General features: G+C 38.8%; 1 protein-coding gene across 1 annotated transcript; it reads left to right on the top strand.

Annotated features, from left to right (window-relative positions):
* The first annotated feature begins 1,397 nt into the window (after positions 1-1,397).
* On the top strand, positions 1,398-17,693 carry LOC140148194 (F-box only protein 7-like). The gene is made up of 9 exons (XM_072170054.1): positions 1,398-1,553; positions 6,705-7,176; positions 7,814-8,000; positions 8,680-8,760; positions 10,070-10,159; positions 11,385-11,437; positions 12,192-12,350; positions 13,402-13,544; positions 17,236-17,693. The coding sequence occupies exons 1-9, from the start codon at positions 1,453-1,455 to the stop codon at positions 17,459-17,461; spliced, it is 1,512 nt and encodes a 503-aa protein (XP_072026155.1). The 5' UTR covers positions 1,398-1,452; the 3' UTR covers positions 17,462-17,693.
* The last annotated feature ends 1,436 nt before the right edge of the window (positions 17,694-19,129 follow it).

The following is a 19,129-nucleotide window of genomic DNA, read 5'->3' as shown; positions in this document are numbered from 1 at the left end:
GAAATGACAGGAAAATACATAAAAAAATTAAATAGAAATGATCAACAATCATCAATTCTTTAACAATATCCTAAAAAATCTTCTTTAGAAATGTACCGTATATGTTTACAAAAAAGTGCGGATTGTGGGGGAAATTTTACAATACTCGATTTCTTTCTTGTATTATCCACATGTGGTATCCCATTCAATAGTAGGTCCTTAATACACGGTTTTCATAACTTTTCGACAAAATCTCTATAGAAACATTGGAAATATTTCCCATTCTGAAGTGCAAATCGGTCAACCGTGAGCGGTCTCACACATCACATCAAAGGCTATACTATAAGTGGATGTCCAACTACTTCAGAATAAAGGACTATGAATAGATGCGACAGGATTACCTACGGGATTATCTCAATTGTATAATTCTGTTAACCCTCCTCTTCCTTACATCTTCTCTGACATGATGCAGTCATGTCTACAGTAGAATTCATCTCGACCTTTGCAGGACTTAAACCCCATTAAAAGCTATTAAACCAAGATAACACTCATTAAAACAGCTCAACTGATTAAATCGGATCTTCTCTGGTTGTGCACATGTGTCTGTTTTATATGTGCGGTATCGCTATGAGGTGCTATAATACAGCTTCAGTTGGGTAACTGATTATAAAGGAAACGCAAGGAAACAATGGTAGGCCTATGTGGACCTTTGTTCACGAAATGAGACAATGGCCTGCTTTTTGTTAACCAGCATTCTTGAAAATGAGCAACATAATGATTGTTGACTTAACACGGTTTGGAAATAATTTCTTCATATTTTTGGTGTTATCTGTCGTTTACATATCCTTCCTAAAACACAAAAGTGCGACTATTTCCAAACACCTAAATTAGCTAAAAATTTAGGACATGTTACAAAACTATATTTTCTAGAATTTCATAGAATAGTTTAAATGTAGCTTGTACCGTTTTTTTGTGGCATCCCAGAACGGAGCGGTCCGTTACCAATATAGCTCAATATTTTCGGTCAAATCTCCATTCAATTAACACGGGGAGTTGGCTAGCTATGAGCTAGCTATGCTTTGCCCTCACTCATATTCTACGAAAGTGCGACTATTTCTGAACATCTAACCTAGCTGTAATTTTAGGTCATGTTAGAGAAATATATTTGCTTGAAGTTTGGAGAATAGTTTAAATATTGGCCGGTTATTTTTCACACAGTGATGTTAACTAGGCAAATGCAATATACTTCTAACATACACTATTTGTAAAGGTCGCGCGTCAATGGTGAGAGCACTGTGTATTGTGTATAGGAAAACGGACAGTAACTGCAGTATGACCGACATAGAGTTGGTAAATTACGTCACCTGCTTAATTATTCATAAGTACCTTGAACGGTTGGAATACATGGGTTACTTATGACTGGATCAAAACATTGTAAAATTCAAGACGGGTTTTTACATCAGAAAAGTCGAGATGAAGTTGCGGCTGCGGTTAAAGGCCCGAACAGAACGTGTTCAGTTGGATGAAGACTGTTCTCTTGGTGTGCTTAGAACATTAGTTGCACAAATTTTCGAGTAAGTGACGTTTCAGCCGGGCGTTTCAGTCCCGCCATGCACAGACAGGGTCTAATTCTGCATAAAACCGGGCAACGTTATTTAAGGTTATTTCTATAGATCTGCTGCGCATTCAAATTGCATTGTATTGCATCGTAATTTCATTTGTGTCTATGCTAATTATGTTTACACAACATGAACTCACGTGTTTTCAAGCAAATTCGCCGATAATAGGTGATCAAAAGTGATCGGAATGTTACAAAAGTACAGATCGCATTCAGCTTACTTCATATGAGATGATCTTTGGAAAATTACGGCATAATTTGTCTTGGTGTTTGCGGAATGCCATGCAGTAAAATATTAATACGTTGCGGCAATTCATGATTGACAACTAACAATCGGTGTGTCCTTCGTATCCTCCGCTGTCAATTTCTTATCCACTCACTAATCCTCACAAAAGCTTTGTGTTGATTACGTAATGTGTGGAGGCAAATTGCAATAAGTACAATGAAATAATGAGTAGGGCGGGCTCGAGGCGGGTTTCTTCTTCATCTTACGTAACAGTATTGTTCTCCAAAAAACCCGGAAGCTTGTCGTTTGGAGCTCTAGCTGAAATACAGCAAGATAATGTAAGATAGTAAATGTAAACCTGTATTTTAGCTAGAGTATCTCGAGCTAGCCATGCATGTCATGCATCAGGCTAGCATGCTAGACTGCGCGGATGTCAGTCCTCAATGATAATCAGTCATTTATCTTTTGGTCGGTAATGACTATCATTTGAGGACTGAGTTGTTATGATATATCTTCCGAGGAGCAATTTCAGACAATAGCTGGGGATTAGTGGGGCAGAGCCGTTAAATATCTATTGAATCCTTTCATGACCACTGAAGCATAGTCAAGTCTCAGTCTGCCAAGGCACTCGGCACGAATTGAAAGACCATGTCAACTCTCGACAAAAGAATGTGTGGCGCAGTAGCTAGAGCATTGGACTCGTGATCATGATGATTGGAAGGTTGTGGGTTCGAACCCCATCTTGGCCATTGCTTATACTCATTAGACCCAAGAGTAAAAATCATTCTGACGTCTACATGGTCAGCCAGTATGACTGATTAACCTAGACGTAAAACGTTTCTCATCAAAAATGTAACTGGTCTAACCAGCTTAGCGTAGGTGCAGGCGTGCAGCTTTGTCTGTGATGCTGAGTTTCCCAAGGGAAGTTACGAAAACAGAAACAGAAATGTCAAAGGTCATACGACACCAATTTGGTGTTTGTTACATGCTCCTCGAAATTAGTACCTTTAGGTCTATGTCTGGCATCAGGTCCGGGATCATTCATGGCCCTTTAGTTTGTCATGGACACACTCAGGCATGCCATAGTCCTGCCAGCAAGACTTCAGTCTTTATCATAAACATAATGACATCTACGGACCTGAAATCTTGCAGCGGTACATAGGGATGCACTGTACGTTTAAGAAATCCAAACTTCAAGCATCAAGAAATATACCTTGTATTTGTCAGTTTTACCTCAGAGATGCTGTAGACCCTCTCTACTCAGTGTAGAAACATCACTTAAGTACCAGGTAGAATGATAAATCCAAATCATGAAATTCAAGACATTTTGCAGAGCAATAGTTTGACCACTTTTGCACTAAGTAAATTACTCCCATGAAGATTGCAGGTTTTGCCAACTCAGGGAATTTTGAACCCACCCAAAAGATGAGATCAATGTAGATCAATTACCTCAACTTTGGGAGTATAGACTAGTACAGTCAGTGGGATTAAAATCATCCAAGCACGCCCAAACCCTGGTACAATGGGATTAAAATCATCAGTGCATGCCCAAACTGTCCTTGAGAGAGTTCCTCAGCTACATCCTTAGAGCCCAAAATGAGCCCACATATTGTGATGTTTCTTATTTGTGGAACAGATATCAATAGAGTGCACTGTAACTCTAGGTATGACGAGTTACAGTTACTGGAACTAGGCATGCCATCCGCCACCATGGCCACAGGGCCTTTAGTCAATTTTCTCCGCATAGAAAACACCATGCAATTTGCTTATCCTTTTATAATTATTATATTAGGAGTTTATTCCCCTGATAAAGAAATTGAACTTCTTGAATTGTTTCACCAAGAGTGACATGGACATGATGGATGGTTTGTAATTTCTCCATAAAGCCGTTTCGGTCACAATTGCACAATTCTATGCTTGCGCTAAATTCCTTGCATGCTTGCTTGGAAGATAAACACTGAGGACTCGCTACAGTATTTCAATGCGGGTGAACTTTGCATGTTTATACTTTTTAAAAAACACAGACAGATCTGTAGTACTTTTTACACTAGTTTATAATAGTACAGGTCTGTGTTTTTCATATTTTTGGCTCTTGATGTCTTCTGTACACTTGCATCCATTTTGAATAGTGAGTGAGAAGTGACCATATTGGCTGTCAGCACAAGTGTTAGGTCTTACTCAGAATAAGCTAGAAACTGCTAGAGTGAAAATGGAAATGTAAAATCATGGTGGGAATCCCTTCAGGCGCGGTTCATCACACGCATCATCATCGTTTACTCATTACTAAATGGAGGATTATCTCAATCATATTGTCTTCAATATTCTTGTGCTTTGATAAAGTAATACAGGTATCACAACCAGTTACATGTAACCTATTACAAAAATCAACAGTCTGGCCTTAAAAAGATTGTATTTATCTTTTAAGGCCTTTAAGGGCAGAGTAATGGGAGAGAACATGGACCTTTTCGAGCTTCATTATTTCTGAATTGTATGTCCAAAGTATATAAAACTATACATTTTTGGAAAGGAAATGAGTCAAGGAATCCCATGGTGACGTCAGATTTGTTCAAAAATCTCAAGTTTTTGAAAAAATCACAAAAATTCACTTTTTTACCCCAATTTTTTTGTGACAACTTAGAAAAAAATCCGGTCGGAGAAAAAAAAATTCAGTTAGCTTTTCATGAAGAAGAGACATGAACTTAGGGAAGGTTTTTTATTTTTTGAAATTCGTCTCTTTTTTGAAATATTGAAAAAAACATGTGAAAAAAAGCCATTTTGTCACTCTATTAAGCTAAAAATTGCACATAATGGTGTATATTTTTGTTTAAAACAAATATTTTGAAAAAATGAAAAAACCTTCCCTAGACTTTGATGTACTCTAAAGGATAGTGCAAAAGTTTACCCTTTGCTTGCATATTTTTGAGTTATCTTGTCACAAAAATCGCATAATATTGTCAAAAGTGAACTCTGAGAAATCGGCGTTTTAGTAAAAAATGTCAAAATTATGCACAAAGCATACGTAAATTTTAAAAGCGGTAAGACTTTCACACTTGTAAAAGCTGTATCTGGTGCATGGTCTAAATATGCATCTTTTTGCACCAATGAATCTATAATCTCTGCTTTCAGTGTAAAAGTTCAAAATAATTAAAAAATGTAAGTGGCATTTTGACTGCAAATTTTGTTTTGTTTACACCACATTTGCTGGCGTTAACAACATACCGAATGCGCCTTGACTGCGTTGGACATACGCGCAGAGTTGCGCCTTGGCGTCACTTGACGCGAATCCCAGCGTAATCACAATATTTCGCATTCGCGCATTTCTGACTCATTATTTCCGCCAATTTACTAAGCTGTCTTGAGCCATGTGACTTTTTAGAGTTGAAAAGAGTGAAATAAATCAAGCAAAAATACGAACAAATATTAGCAAGTAGTATTTTATCAGTTTCAAGTGAAAGAATACATCTTAGTGTTGATAAATATCAAAAAATCTCAAATTCGGTCGTGGACGAATGTGTCTTCCATTACTCTGGCCTTAAGGGAGAATTGGCGCAGCGGTAGTTCCCTCGCCTTGCACTACTGAGGTCCTGGGTTCAAGCCCCGGCCGTGCCCAAGGAATGTGCACTTGGTTTATCCCAATTCCATGCTCGCTCTCACAGGTATTCCTTCAGGATTTCCGGTTTCCTCCTGCTTTAAAAATTGGTGATTAGTTGTTTGGTTATCAAAAACTTCCTTCACCCAATGGAATTTGGGGAGCTGCACAGTTAATTGGTGGATGATACAATCTATGTGCGGATAGGTTTGTGCTGCAACTGGCTGCGGGCTAGTTGATGTGATCTGAATGTGATGATTCACCATGGCAGCGAAATTACAGCGCTTTGAGTTCTCTAAGATCTGGAAAAAGGCGCTATATAAATCCAAAATTGATTTATTTATTTTTCTCAACATTAGGATATATGTTTCGTAAGAACAGGTCACAAATACTTCTTCCGGTTTGAAACGTTCTTTGGTAGATATTGATGCTTTTTTGAAACAATAATTTTGACAGTATGCACATTGCACATTATACTGTTGATACCTAGAATGGTTTCTGCACCATAACTGAACTATGGGGTTCAGCTGTTGGTCAATGTTACATTAAGGTTACTCTTGCTTTCTTGCCCTGCGGGCCCTTATAATGGGGTCCCTCTTAAAGTACACATGGTACACACCATCTAAACAAAACATATCTTGAGCATTTTACTAGCATAATGAGAAAAAATAAAACTTTCTCCTGATATCAACATCTTAGTTTTGATGAAGAAAAAAATGGGGTATGTGGTTGTCTATATGGTCACACCTCTTTCAATTTCATTTTATCATTTCTCTTGAGAAGAAATAGTTATTTGTATGTCAATACATGTAAAGCAAAAAATAAGGCATTATGAATTTGAGTGACTATCCCCAAATCCAAAAGATTAGATTAGACTTTTCATGGACAATCCTCGTCAAAGTTGTCTGGACACTCATTGTACAATTATGCTGTATTATGGCCCAATTACCTTCATTATTTGTATCAGGCTAAAATACTGCATTCTTTGGTGTCAAGCCTAAACCCTTCCCTAATTTCTCAAACCCCTGCCTTGTCACCAAAATGTTGTGTTCATTGTACTACTAGGTGAGCATGAGCAATTTTGCGATTGATCGGTGGAATGAGGGGAGGGATTGACAAGTTTAAAATTGAAATGTACATTTCAGAGCAATGAGTACATCCCACAAGCATATGACATTGTGAACTATGCATGACTCGGGAAAAAGTTCAAACCAATCATGTTACAATTATGTTACTAAAGCATGTTTATATACCAGCAATTGACAGTTTACTTCAATTCTATTGTTTTACAGATTGGAGCCTGATTCCTTTGAGCTTAGCTTGAATGGCCGAGATGCCCTCCCATGCACAGATGAATCCTTGCCATCACAATTTGATATCGTATCTGGTGACTTGATTCGCATACTCACTACACAATGTGACCAAGTTTCCTCTGTTTCTTCATCGGCTTCATCTCACCAGGACAATATGGCTAGTTTTGATGAGCGGTCAACTGTACAACAGAGTGAGAAGCAGGAAGAGTCACAGGGGATGGATTCTACTCCAGGATGTTCTCAGAGCACAGGGAGCACCAGTGCTGTGACACAAGCTGTAGTTTGTAGACTCAATGAACCAATGTTGTGTCGTGAGGCAACTGATAAAGCAATTCCATTGCGGTTAAGACAGTTACTGAAAAGGTGGCAATCGTCAAATCAATGTGAAATTCTGTGTATTGCTTTACATGTACTCATGCTGGAAACAGGATTTGTAGCAAAACTATCACAGGTATATTTATAGATAAATGAATGTCAGTAAACTATCACAAGTACGTTATCAAAATAAATTCATAATGCTCAAATCCAACCGAAATGGTACACAGCCAGTTTGTGTACATTGAAATTAGAAATGCCTGGAATTTTTTTCACCCATGAAAAGTAGGACATTTTGGTCCCCACTGCAATGTGTTGTGTGGGGCTATATTATGGCGTAGATGGTTGGTCTTTTACAAATACTGTAAGTAAACAATTTATGCTATTACAGGCACATCAAGACCGTTTTTCACATGACGATTAACCAGGTTTTGTTCTTGGAATTTCAACATCATTTTACGTCAGAGTCACGGTTTGGGGCTATAGTATATATATCTACCCATCTACCTTGAGTCACCGGCACTAGCTTTGAAGTTCAGCGTGTTCTGCGTTAGCTTAGTGTTACTTGGTGCATATACATACTTTTACGCGCAATATCAACATGCCACATATGTACACGCAAGAAACCACACTAAGCCAACGCAACACACACTGAATTTCAAAGGTTGTGCCGGTGACTCGAGGTAAATACATAGACTATAATTTATTTTGTAGTATGACATGTACATGCCTATTATAGGATAGAAATTTGAAATCTTTGACCTTGTCAACAGGAAGATGTGGAGTGTAATAGAAGTCAACAGACAGGCTCATCACTAGATGTGGACATGACATCAGCAATGCCATCTAATTGGAAGTCTTCATCTGCTGCTTACAAAATTACCTATACTCATCCTATGTGTCAAGGAGCTGAATGTTCTTTAGCTTGGGTACCAATGGGACCAGTACTCTTGGTGCATGGTAAGTCCTTGTACATGTACATACATGAAGGTATATATCGAGGGCTTAGAAGGTATATCACCTTGGTCTAGGGCGGACATTTAAAAAATGAATTTAGAAGAGCAGCAACGACATCACTTGCATTACATTCCAGATGTTAATTCTACATCATATGCAAAATTTGAGGAAATTCGCACGAGTCCGTTTTATTTTAGGGCCATTTGTCTATAACTGGTCTTTACATGTAGCCCTATGGAGAGAGTGCCCGTTGAGGGCGCTATAACCCCCATTTTAGGAACAAAAATGTGATTTAAAAAAAACGGACTCGTGCAAATTTTCTAAAATTTTCAGAGTATGTAGAATGAACATGTAGAAATATAATCAAGTAGTTGCCCTACCTGCTCTTCTCCGAAAAAATAAAAAGTCCTATACCTCAATGATAATGAAACCTAGGTGGGTACTTATCGAGGTCTTAGTGTCTTTAACACATGTGGGACTATATGAAACGCGTAGAGGGTGGAGAGAACCCCCATGAAGCTGAAACTGACACTGATTATTCATGATTTTGTGACTTTTTGTGATTTTATGAATGGTCCTCAACTGATTACCACAGTTCTAATTTAAGGATTTATGTTTAGAAAATCATAGTTGTGTAATTTTGTGAAAAATTGATATATCCCATTTATTTTTACTTTTTCAGCACTTACGACTGGTCAAACCCATTTGCAGCTCAAGTTAACAATAAGTGACTTCATTGCCAATCTAACCACAGAACATACAGGTATTTATTGGTTAATTATGCACTATTTAGACAATAATAAATGCATACTAACTGTTTTGAGGTCATTGCCTCAAATTGGAGGGTTTTGTTTTGGGCAGTGGTAATTTTCCGGGAGAGTGTGAGCTCCTGAAGAAAAATACTGAGGCCTATACACACACCCGGACGATTTCATCAAAACATGGAGAAAAAAAAAGAAAAAGGAAAATAATTGTTGGACCCAAGCCATAGCTGCACTATGGGTACACACATGTTTTCACACTCACAGACTACTACAGACTGTCTATCAACAGTCAAAGTCCCTGTGCTTTGTATGCTGTGAATTCTTGCATATTCATGAGGGCCGATCATGCGCCCTGATCGTGTGTGATTAACAATCACACCAGCATTGTGTGCCTTCGACAGAGCATTATTGTGTCTTCACATTTATGTGAAAGACTGTAAAAATATGTGGTATGTGCATAGCAGTTTCATCTGTCTCACTTTATGGAACGATCAGCCCTCATTATCGAGTGATGCTGAGACTTTGACTGTTTGTAGTAGTCTGTGCATGTATTGGTGGTATTAATGGTCACATACAGAGATCAAATGTCATTTGAGGTCAACTGGCAAAATAAGCTGGAAATGAAAAATCTGGTCTCATATAAACAGTTCAAATTCAATTGCAACCAAACTTGAACCAAACCTGCACTTTGGGGGGGGGGGCAACAGCTCTCTAGTGTGAAGGTTCCATAGTCCGAAGGCTCCTTAGTCAGAAGGTTCGCTAGTCTGAACACCTAATTTACCATTAGTCATAGTCAGAATTCTGAAAAAGGTTCGGTAGTCCGATATCGGGTTCTCTAGTCCAAGGGTTCGCTAGTCCGAATATAGAATAAGGTTCGCTAACCCTAACCGTAACATTAACCCTTATTCTATATTCGGACTAGAGAACCTTCGGATTAGTGACCTTAATTTAGTTTTCGGACTAGTGACCTTTCAGACTAGAGAACCTTCGGACTAGACTAGAGAGAAGTCATATACTATGGGAACTTTCATTTAATAATGGTGTTCAAGGTCACACACTGAGGTCAAAGGTCATTTGAGGTTAACTTGTGAAATATACTGAAAATTAACAAAAATTGTCTATTGAATATTTACTATGCATGGCTGCATGTTCATGTAATGGAGGTATTCAAGGTACGTCACACACTGAGGTCAGAGGTCATCTGACTGAGGTCAGCTTGTAAAATGGACTGAAAATGAACAACTTAATTTGGACTGCTATCCTTAATTTGTTTTGTTTTGTTTTGCTTGTTTTTTTCTTGACATCCAGATGACTTTGTCCCATTTAGACAGCTGCAGTTATTATCAAGACAGTACAAAGATAGTATAGCTCACCCATTATTAGGAGCTGTGCGAGCTGGTAAGTGTTCAATGCAGTCACTATTCATTTCAACCAAGTTGCCACCTTTTGAAGAGGTAAAATAGTGTGTAGTTTATAGGCACTATTTGTGATTTGCTAAAATCAGAAGATCTATTAAGAAATATTATCAAAAATCTGATTTGTAATTTTTTTGTACTTACATCCCCTGCAGGTGATGAGACCAAAGTCAACCTAAGAAACAGTCAATGTCACATTTTGTTGAGTTTATTATAGCTCCGTACAATTGAATGGAGCAGCTTCATATTTATTTATCAGCACTGCCATTTAAACTTCCTTTTTGCCAGCTCTTTCAAATACCTACCTGTTTTATTGACTTATTCAACAACTCTTCCTATACCTTTGTACAGGAGCCAACCGTTGTTAAACCGTGATGAACCCACACTTTTACTCTAAGCGTATCTGTGACGCGAAGCGAGACTACGGCGTTCGCGAGAGCGTAAAATTCGTCATGCCTGAAACCTTTGTGCGTATGCCAGCTTACAAGTTGAATTCAGTATTTTTCAGGTAGCGGCTAAACATTGCCGTTTTATTCTGTAGTTTTATTGCTGATATCAAAAGAGAAATCATCGAAGTTTTTGTAAGGCTGAGTGGCAATGATTAACTGACATTCCTCATAAAATAATCGTGAATTATACGATATTTAGCTTCTTTTCGTTGATGAAAGGGATTCAATCATGTTTCACCGTTGTTTATCACCGTTTAACAACTCGCGTCCGGCGTGTCTGCATGGTTTACTTCGCTCGCGAAGTAAACCATGCAGACGACGCGCCGCATCGTTGTTAAACGGTGATGAACAACGGTGAAACATGATTGAATCCCTAAATCTTCACTTTAAGGACTCAGTAAGGTACCTCTCCACTGTCAGATTCCAAAGGGAGGTTGACTATAACAGAAGCAACATGAAGTAATAATCACAGAATATAATTTTCCCTCTTGAAAAGGTAGAGTATGGCCATGCATTTTGAATTTAGAATGTTAACAAAAATGTGGCAAAACCAAATGTGATGTCCAATTTTGGTAAAAAAGCAAGATTTTGACCCAAGATATTTTTGGACAGCATAAAAAACTAGTTATGAAAATCTATGAATGCATTTTCAATTTTTCCGAAAATTACCAACAAGTGCTTTCTTTTGATATGGATGTACACATTTATGATAAGAAAGCATTGCTGTTATTTATATCTGGACATTGTTTGTTATTCCAGAGCTGGGACTGGCCCCTCTGCATGGCCTAATGGCTTTGGTTCCTGAAATACAGGTGAGTGAGTGAGGTGTAAATAACATACATTACCAACTTCAAATTCATTTTTACAAGTAGATTTCACATCTAAATGCCTGTGAAAAAAAAGAATTTGTTCAATTGTTGACCCTTTCCTCCATGATGTATCACACGAAAGGATCTTGTTTATTTGTGTTTTATTTGCAAATATGGCTCTGATACCCCAATAACTTGCTCAGGCTATTTACTGTCCACCTAAGTTTGGATAGACTTTCTATTTATGCAGAGGATCAGATAAGGCAATGATATAGATATATTTCTACATGTTCACACTACATACTGTGAAAATTTCAGCAAAATAGCACAGGGCACTTTAGATCCATTAGGCCCATTTTGCGGGGCCTTCATTTGCATATGAGCATATAGATTCAATATCTGCATGTAATGTAATAAGTGATGTCTTCACTACAACAGCAGCAAGGGAATGTAACTGGGAATGTCCACTTAGACAATGCCCTCTTTTGCCAGACACTTTTTATAGTATTTTAGTATGGGTCCAATATAATTTGTTTCGCTTATAATTGGCAAAAAGATGAGACTCATAACAGCGTTTTGATATAGAGAATGACATGCACACAGTTGCGCAGCAACTACACTAGTTGTACATTGCATAATGCGTGACTGGTTCTTTCTTGACTTGTGCATTATCAAAAACCAAATAATTTGCGCCAAGTATAAGCTGAACAAATTAGAGTATGGGACCAATAAAAGTAATCATGTGTGCTCCTTACAGCTCTTCATTCTCAGCTTCTTAGATGCAGCTAGTTTACTCAGGATGTCAGAAGTGTGCACTCATTTTCACAGCATAGCTACAGATGCATCGTTATGGAGACAGCTAGTGCTACAAGACTATGGAGGCAGGGTGGATGATGTCAATGGCAATTGGAGGCAGGTATGTTTATGTAGCCAAGTGCTTGAGAAATCAGGCATGATGCATGACATGTTTGTCATCAAATTGATGTAATAGTGTCACACTTCCAGTTCACATTTTGAGCAGCTGCCCTCCAAATTTTGTAATATTTCTGGTTCCCATAATGCTTCCCTCCCTCATTTGCTTAGCATGTTTTATCTACTCCAAGTGGAATATGGAATGGTCTATCCTTGTTTAACGTATGAAAGGATATTTGTGGATACACTTTATCATTGTGCTAGCCATTATGTTGAGTCATGTCCGAGATTCCTGCTCTGTTATGTATTTAATGTATGGAGGGGACAGCGTGAATACATTGCGCTAGTTGTTGTGCTAATCACGCCTATCATTTGCATATAAAAAGGATCCCCCTTTTCTGTTTTTGTGAATTGATGTCATCCATGATAGCTTATGGATCCTGCAGACGTGTTGAGATTGGTCAGATCTCCTATGCATACTGTTGCATAATACATTTTGTAGTGGAATAAAAACGTTCTGCTGATAATTTTCAAGAGGGCATTCCATGTTGACTTGTAGCTGTCGAGACGTGAACTTCATCGCTCCCCTTTTCATAAGTTTGCTAACTACTCCCGTTAGATTTCATTTGTGATATGAGGAAAATGTAATTTTTGGTTGTTAAGATATGTTGGTTAAGGGATCTGGAATGAGCGTTTTAAACGTTTCGACAGTATTTTATGTGGGACATGAGAGCACATCAGACCTATCGAATTGCATTCTGAATACGAAGAATGTCTTTCGATATGTCTGATGTGCTCTAATGTCCCACAATAAATACTGTCCTAACGTTCACACCCCATCCCTTAAAGCAAATACAGATTTATTACATCGGAAACGGTTAAAAACTGAAGCCAAAAGTTTAGTAAGCATCATATTGTAGCTTTGGATAACAACCATATAAATGTTTTCAAGATGTGGTTATGAAACTTGCAACCATTATTTATATTTGTGCCAAATCAGAATCAATACAATTTAATATATCATTCTTCTGTATTGCTCTTCACCTTTTATGCAGCTCTACAAACAGAAGTACCAAGCTCATAAGGAAATGGAGCAAGCTAGATCAAGAATACTGTATCCACCACTGATGCCACCCCACCATGGCATGGTGCCTCCACTCCCAGACCCAATGCACCCTATGTATCCACCTGGATATAGGTAAGCTAGATCAAGAATCCTGTATCCACCACTGATGCCACCCCACCATGGCGTGATGCCACCCCACCATGGCATGATGCCTCCACTCCCAGACCCAATGCACCCTATGTATCCACCTGGATATAGGTAAGCTAGATCAAGAATCCTGTATCCATCACTGATGCCACCCCACCATGGCATGATGCCACCCCACCATGGCGTGATGCCACCCCACCATGGCATGATGCCTCCACTCCCAGACCCAATGCACCCTATGTATCCACCTGGATATAGGTAAGCTAGATCAAGAATCGTGTATCCATCACTGATGCCACCCCACCATGGCATGATGCCACCCCACCATGGCGTGATGCCACCCCACCATGGCATGATGCCTCCACTCCCAGACCCAATGCACCCTATGTATCCACCTGGATATAGGTAAGCTAGATCAAGAATACTGTATCCACCACTGATGCCACCCCACCATGGCATGATGCCACCCCACCATGGCATGATGCCACCACACCATGGCATGATGCCTCCACTCCCAGACCCAATGCACCCTATGTATCCACCTGGATATAGGTAAGCTAGATCAAGAATCCTGTATCCATCACTGATGCCACCCCACCATGGCGTGATGCCACCCCACCATGGCATGATGCCTCCTCTCCCAGACCCAATGCACCCTATGTATCCACCTGGATATAGGTAAGCTAGATCAAGAATCCTGTATCCATCACTGATGCCACCCCACCATGGCGTGATGCCACCCCACCATGGCATGATGCCTCCACTCCCAGACCCAATGCACCCTATGTATCCACCTGGATATAGGTAAGCTAGATCAAGAATGCTGTATCCACCACTGATGCCACCCCACCATGGCGTGATGCCACCCCACCATGGCATGATGCCTCCACTCCCAGACCCAATGCACCCTATGTATCCACCTGGATATAGGTAAGCTAGATCAAGAATACTGTATCCACCACTGATGCCACCCCACCATGGCGTGATGCCACCCCACCATGGCATGATGCCACCACACCATGGCATGATGCCTCCACTCCCAGACCCAATGCACCCTATGTATCCACATGGATATAGGTAAGCTAGATCAAGAATCCTGTATCCATCACTGATGCCACCCCACCATGGCATGATGCCTCCACACCATGGCATGATGCCACCACACCATGGCATGATGCCTCCACTCCCAGACCCAATGCACCCTATGTATCCACCTGGATATAGGTAAGCTAGATCAAGAATCGTGTATCCATCACTGATGCCACCCCACCATGGCATGATGCCACCCCACCATGGCATGATGCCACCCCACCAGGGCATGATGCCACCCCACCATGGCATGATGCCTCCACACCATGGCATGATGCCACCCCACCATGGCATGATGCCTCCACACCATGGCATGGTGCGCCTCCTCTCCCAGACCCAATGCACCCTGGATATATTCTATGTAATAAACACCCTGTAGGTGTTGCATTCTCTAAAATGTTGACCTAAATTTGAATCAGTTCTGCTTTCTAGTATTCGCCATTTACGAGCATAGACAAATCACTTAGTTCCTAACCACTGCGGAAATTGAAGCCACATATCCAAGGTGATTTTGGATGATGGATGGCCGAAGTTGTACTATTACTAGGTGTTTAGAAATAGAAGCCCCTTAATGCGTACATATCTGAAAAAAAGGCGCACTTGTTTGTGTCCTTGCCAAAATTGTTGCTAGTGTTGACTTCACTAGGCGCACCAAAGTCAGTTGTTTAGGTATCTTGTTTGTCTGGGGTTACAAGCACAATTTCTTGGAACTGGTAAGATGTATAGTGATGTGACTTGGTGGAGAGGTGTCAGTTAGCGGTCTTAAATAGCTTTAAATTCCACAAGGTTTTCGTCCAGGGTTCGAATTCAGTCAATTTGTTTGCATTGCGGTTTGTGCTATGCAAAACACATGTTTGTATAGCAGTTTCCAAATTTTGCATAGCAGTTATTTTGCTATGCAAAAAAAGAAAGTGTAGCATTTAGCGATGCAATATTTGTGTTTGCGTAGCTAATCTACAACTTCTGTCATTGTCATCAAATCTTGGCTATCACTGCTGCCAATAAGTATTCCCGCATTCACACACATTTCCCAAACTCACCTTGTTGCTAATAGAGGCCTTGCATGTGACGTATCATCCTGTAAATATGGCGGACTACTCAAATGCATTCAACAAAAGCATGATTGCAATCTACCGTGACAGTTCGTCTCACACACATAACCCTGCACTACGATCAAATAGGTTGATGGCAACATTTGATTGAATGGACTGCACTCCGCCATAACTACGGTGAAGGACACCGGCTCAAATTCTTTGTTTGGAGCCAATCGATAATTTCATGCAGGGCCTCTATAAAATAACAAATATATTCAAGAAAATACACATTGTATGTTTTCATCATTTATTTATCATCAATAAATTCATGTTTGTGCTGGATTTTATGCTTAAAAAGCCATCAGAATTCACGATTGTTTTCAAGAAGTCAAAATTTTCGCCATTGACATTTCCCTCATTAATTATTCATGAGCTCATTATCGCGACGTAACAATATGGGGATGATCCAGGGAGAGAAAGTGGGTATTTTGAAAGCGATGCTCAGTAAACATATAAACAATTTTTTATGCGCAATTGGTATATACAGCTTCAGGGTGTCTTGAAACTACTTGAAAATATCTCCTAGCAACGGTCAGAGGTCAGGTTTTTTGCTGATATCCGTTGATTTGACAGACGTAATTTTGCTATTGCAAGAGCTTGACAGATTCGGGAACCACCAAAATTACCTGGGGCTTTGCATTGCTAGCTTGAGGGATATCCCCATGTTAATAAATAAACAAAATGAGCAAATGGCGACTGTGTGATATTTTTGATTTTCGGGCGATTCCAGATCATCCAGATGTGTTTTGAGGTAAATACGATGTATGGCTCGCAAATCGCGATGCGTTAGGTAAATATGACGTGGAATTTAGCTCAAATTTATGTATAGCACTTTTAGCTATGCATTTTGGAAAAGTGCATAGCTTTGGTAGCTCATTTGCATTTTTTTAACAATTGATATTAAAATAGAGCCTCAGCTCCAAGTGAAATCACTGGGGTTAAAATGATGGCAATGCACCCTCCATTTTGTGTCAAGAACTGCTCAATCCTGAAAACTGCAAAATTCTAGTTCAGTTTACAAAGATCCATCTTCTCAATGTTGGCACGGATTTGTCAGTAAATTACATAAGCACTGGCTCTATTATTGTTCATCAAACTAATCCAATAGCTTTGTATGCAGAAATTGCCATTTAATGCACCAGAAAAGTCCTTACGTGGCACTAAAAACTTATATGCATGTTTCTTGTGGGGTAGCACTTTTCAGCACCATGTAGAGCAGGTTTATTAATATTACTGAAGCATGGTGAGTGAAAACTCACTGTGGTGAAACCTGGCTAAATTCTGCTCTTCAAAAGTGTTTTCTCGATGATCCTTAATGTTGATCCTGTTGATAAATCAGTCTCAATAACAGTTACCTCGGTAACATCACCAAATAAGCTATGGTTACCAGGACTCAAAGGGCTTTAACCTTTTTTGCCCTGTACAAATGCCCTTTATAGCCATTAATTTTCAGTTTAAATGACATCAATATTTCTTTCTTATGCATTTCTCAGAGGTGGGGACTATGATTTGGACCCGTTCAGTGGTGCAGTTCCAATGTTACCAGGTGGCAGGAGAGGCAGGCTTCCCAATGCAGGACCATTTCCAGGAGCCAGACATGACCCCATCTTTCCAGAATCGGATTTTAGACTGGGCAGAGGAGGTGGTTTGAGAGATGCCACCAGTGGAAGAAGTTCTGGGAATCGTCTATTTCCAGGTGGTGGAGGTTTTCGATTTTAAATGTGCCTGTAGAATAATATAATTGCAACAACTATTTTAGATGGCATGTTTAGATGGCATGTGTCTTTCAGTTTCACATGGTGGACACTACAGGATTGTTAAAAAGAGTGTACCCACTTTTGACAGCATTTTAACCCTACTTAACCAAAATTATTTCAATTATTCAGTGGTGAAGATATCTAAGAAACCATCTCTGGAATAAGATAATTATGCTAAAGTTACAAAATTTGGTTGTGCCCCACAATGCAAAAGATTGTCAAATTTAAGTAAATTTGTAATTTTTTGCCCTAGACATCTACAGAGATTTTTGGATATGTTTACTTCTTTTTAATGTCTTTAGCTCAACAATGAGCACTGGTACCTCCTATTTTCTCTCCTGATATATTATTATACGTCGTAATATACAAAATATTTAGGGAATTTCGTTGAGCGGTTTTGGGAAGTTTTGCCTCATTGGGAATTTTAAATGAGCACACCAACTTTTTCTTAGATTTGTCCAACACTTATGCTTATTAAGGTATATTTTTATGTTGATATGTGGAGACTACCATTACATTGGTAAAGTAGGTCAAATGTCAAATATCTCATCTTGTCAAAGGCAATGGGAAAATGGTTTCTTTGAGAAAATGTGTAAAAATTATTGTCAAAAGTGGGTGTACCTATTTTTGAACTGGAATGTAACTTTTGTTTTTTGGAATTTGTAAAATTTGAAAAAGATGAAACCCCAATGGAACTGACATGATTGGTTGGAATCTTAACCACTGTACCACACATTTATCTTGTGGTGCTAAAATTCTAACACACACAATAAAAAAAATGTTTTTGGTTTCGTAGAACTGCAACTCAACTTCTTGAATTATTTGCCTATTTCTCTTTTAGTTGCAAATAGTCTTTAAAAAATGGTGTGTGAAATTGCATTCAAAGTGCATTCATCCTGAATAGGTATTGCAAAGTTTATGATGTATTAATTTTTAATAATAAATATACTAAATTGAAAGTATATTTTTATGATTTGTGTTTTATTAGATTCATTTATGTTGTCCACTTACACATCATTCACACAATTACAAATTGGATCTTAGGCTCATCAAAGTTGATGTTGTTTCCTGTCACAAGTAATGAGATGACTCTTTCATTATTCATTATTTTTCTCTATTTCATTATTATCTATATTATTGATGTAAGACTGTTTGAAACCAGGGATTAATGCTAATTAGAAAATCTTTACAGACATTTTCCAACAGATTGAGAAAATATTTGAGTCATCCTCTACCACTAAAAAAAACTGCTGCAACCACGAGCAGGGTATGTATGAAATTTTGAGTTTAAATTTTGGATTATTTCCACCCAATTCTCAGATAATTGACTTTTTCATGGAAATAATGAAAATTTTGGTCAAAATGAAAAAGTGATGTGGGCAGGTGACGGGAAACTTGGAATCAACTTTCATTAGCCTTATTTTTACAATGTAGGATGGAATCAAATCACACTTTTTAATTGAATTTTACGCTTGGAAACTGGGATAACTACAGTGTGTTGGTTGGTTGCAAGAGTTGAAGGATGTGTACTTTTGTATATGAAATCAATCTATGGAGCAGAACCCACAATTAATATTTAACAAAAACTGCATATATTGTATAAAATATAAATGAGACCAGTTGATTGCAA

This window comes from Amphiura filiformis, chromosome 3, assembly GCF_039555335.1.
Source record: "Amphiura filiformis chromosome 3, Afil_fr2py, whole genome shotgun sequence".
NCBI lineage: Eukaryota > Metazoa > Echinodermata > Ophiuroidea > Amphilepidida > Amphiuridae > Amphiura > Amphiura filiformis.
Note: the sequence above shows the minus strand (reverse complement) of the source record. Positions and strands in the feature narration are given on the sequence as shown.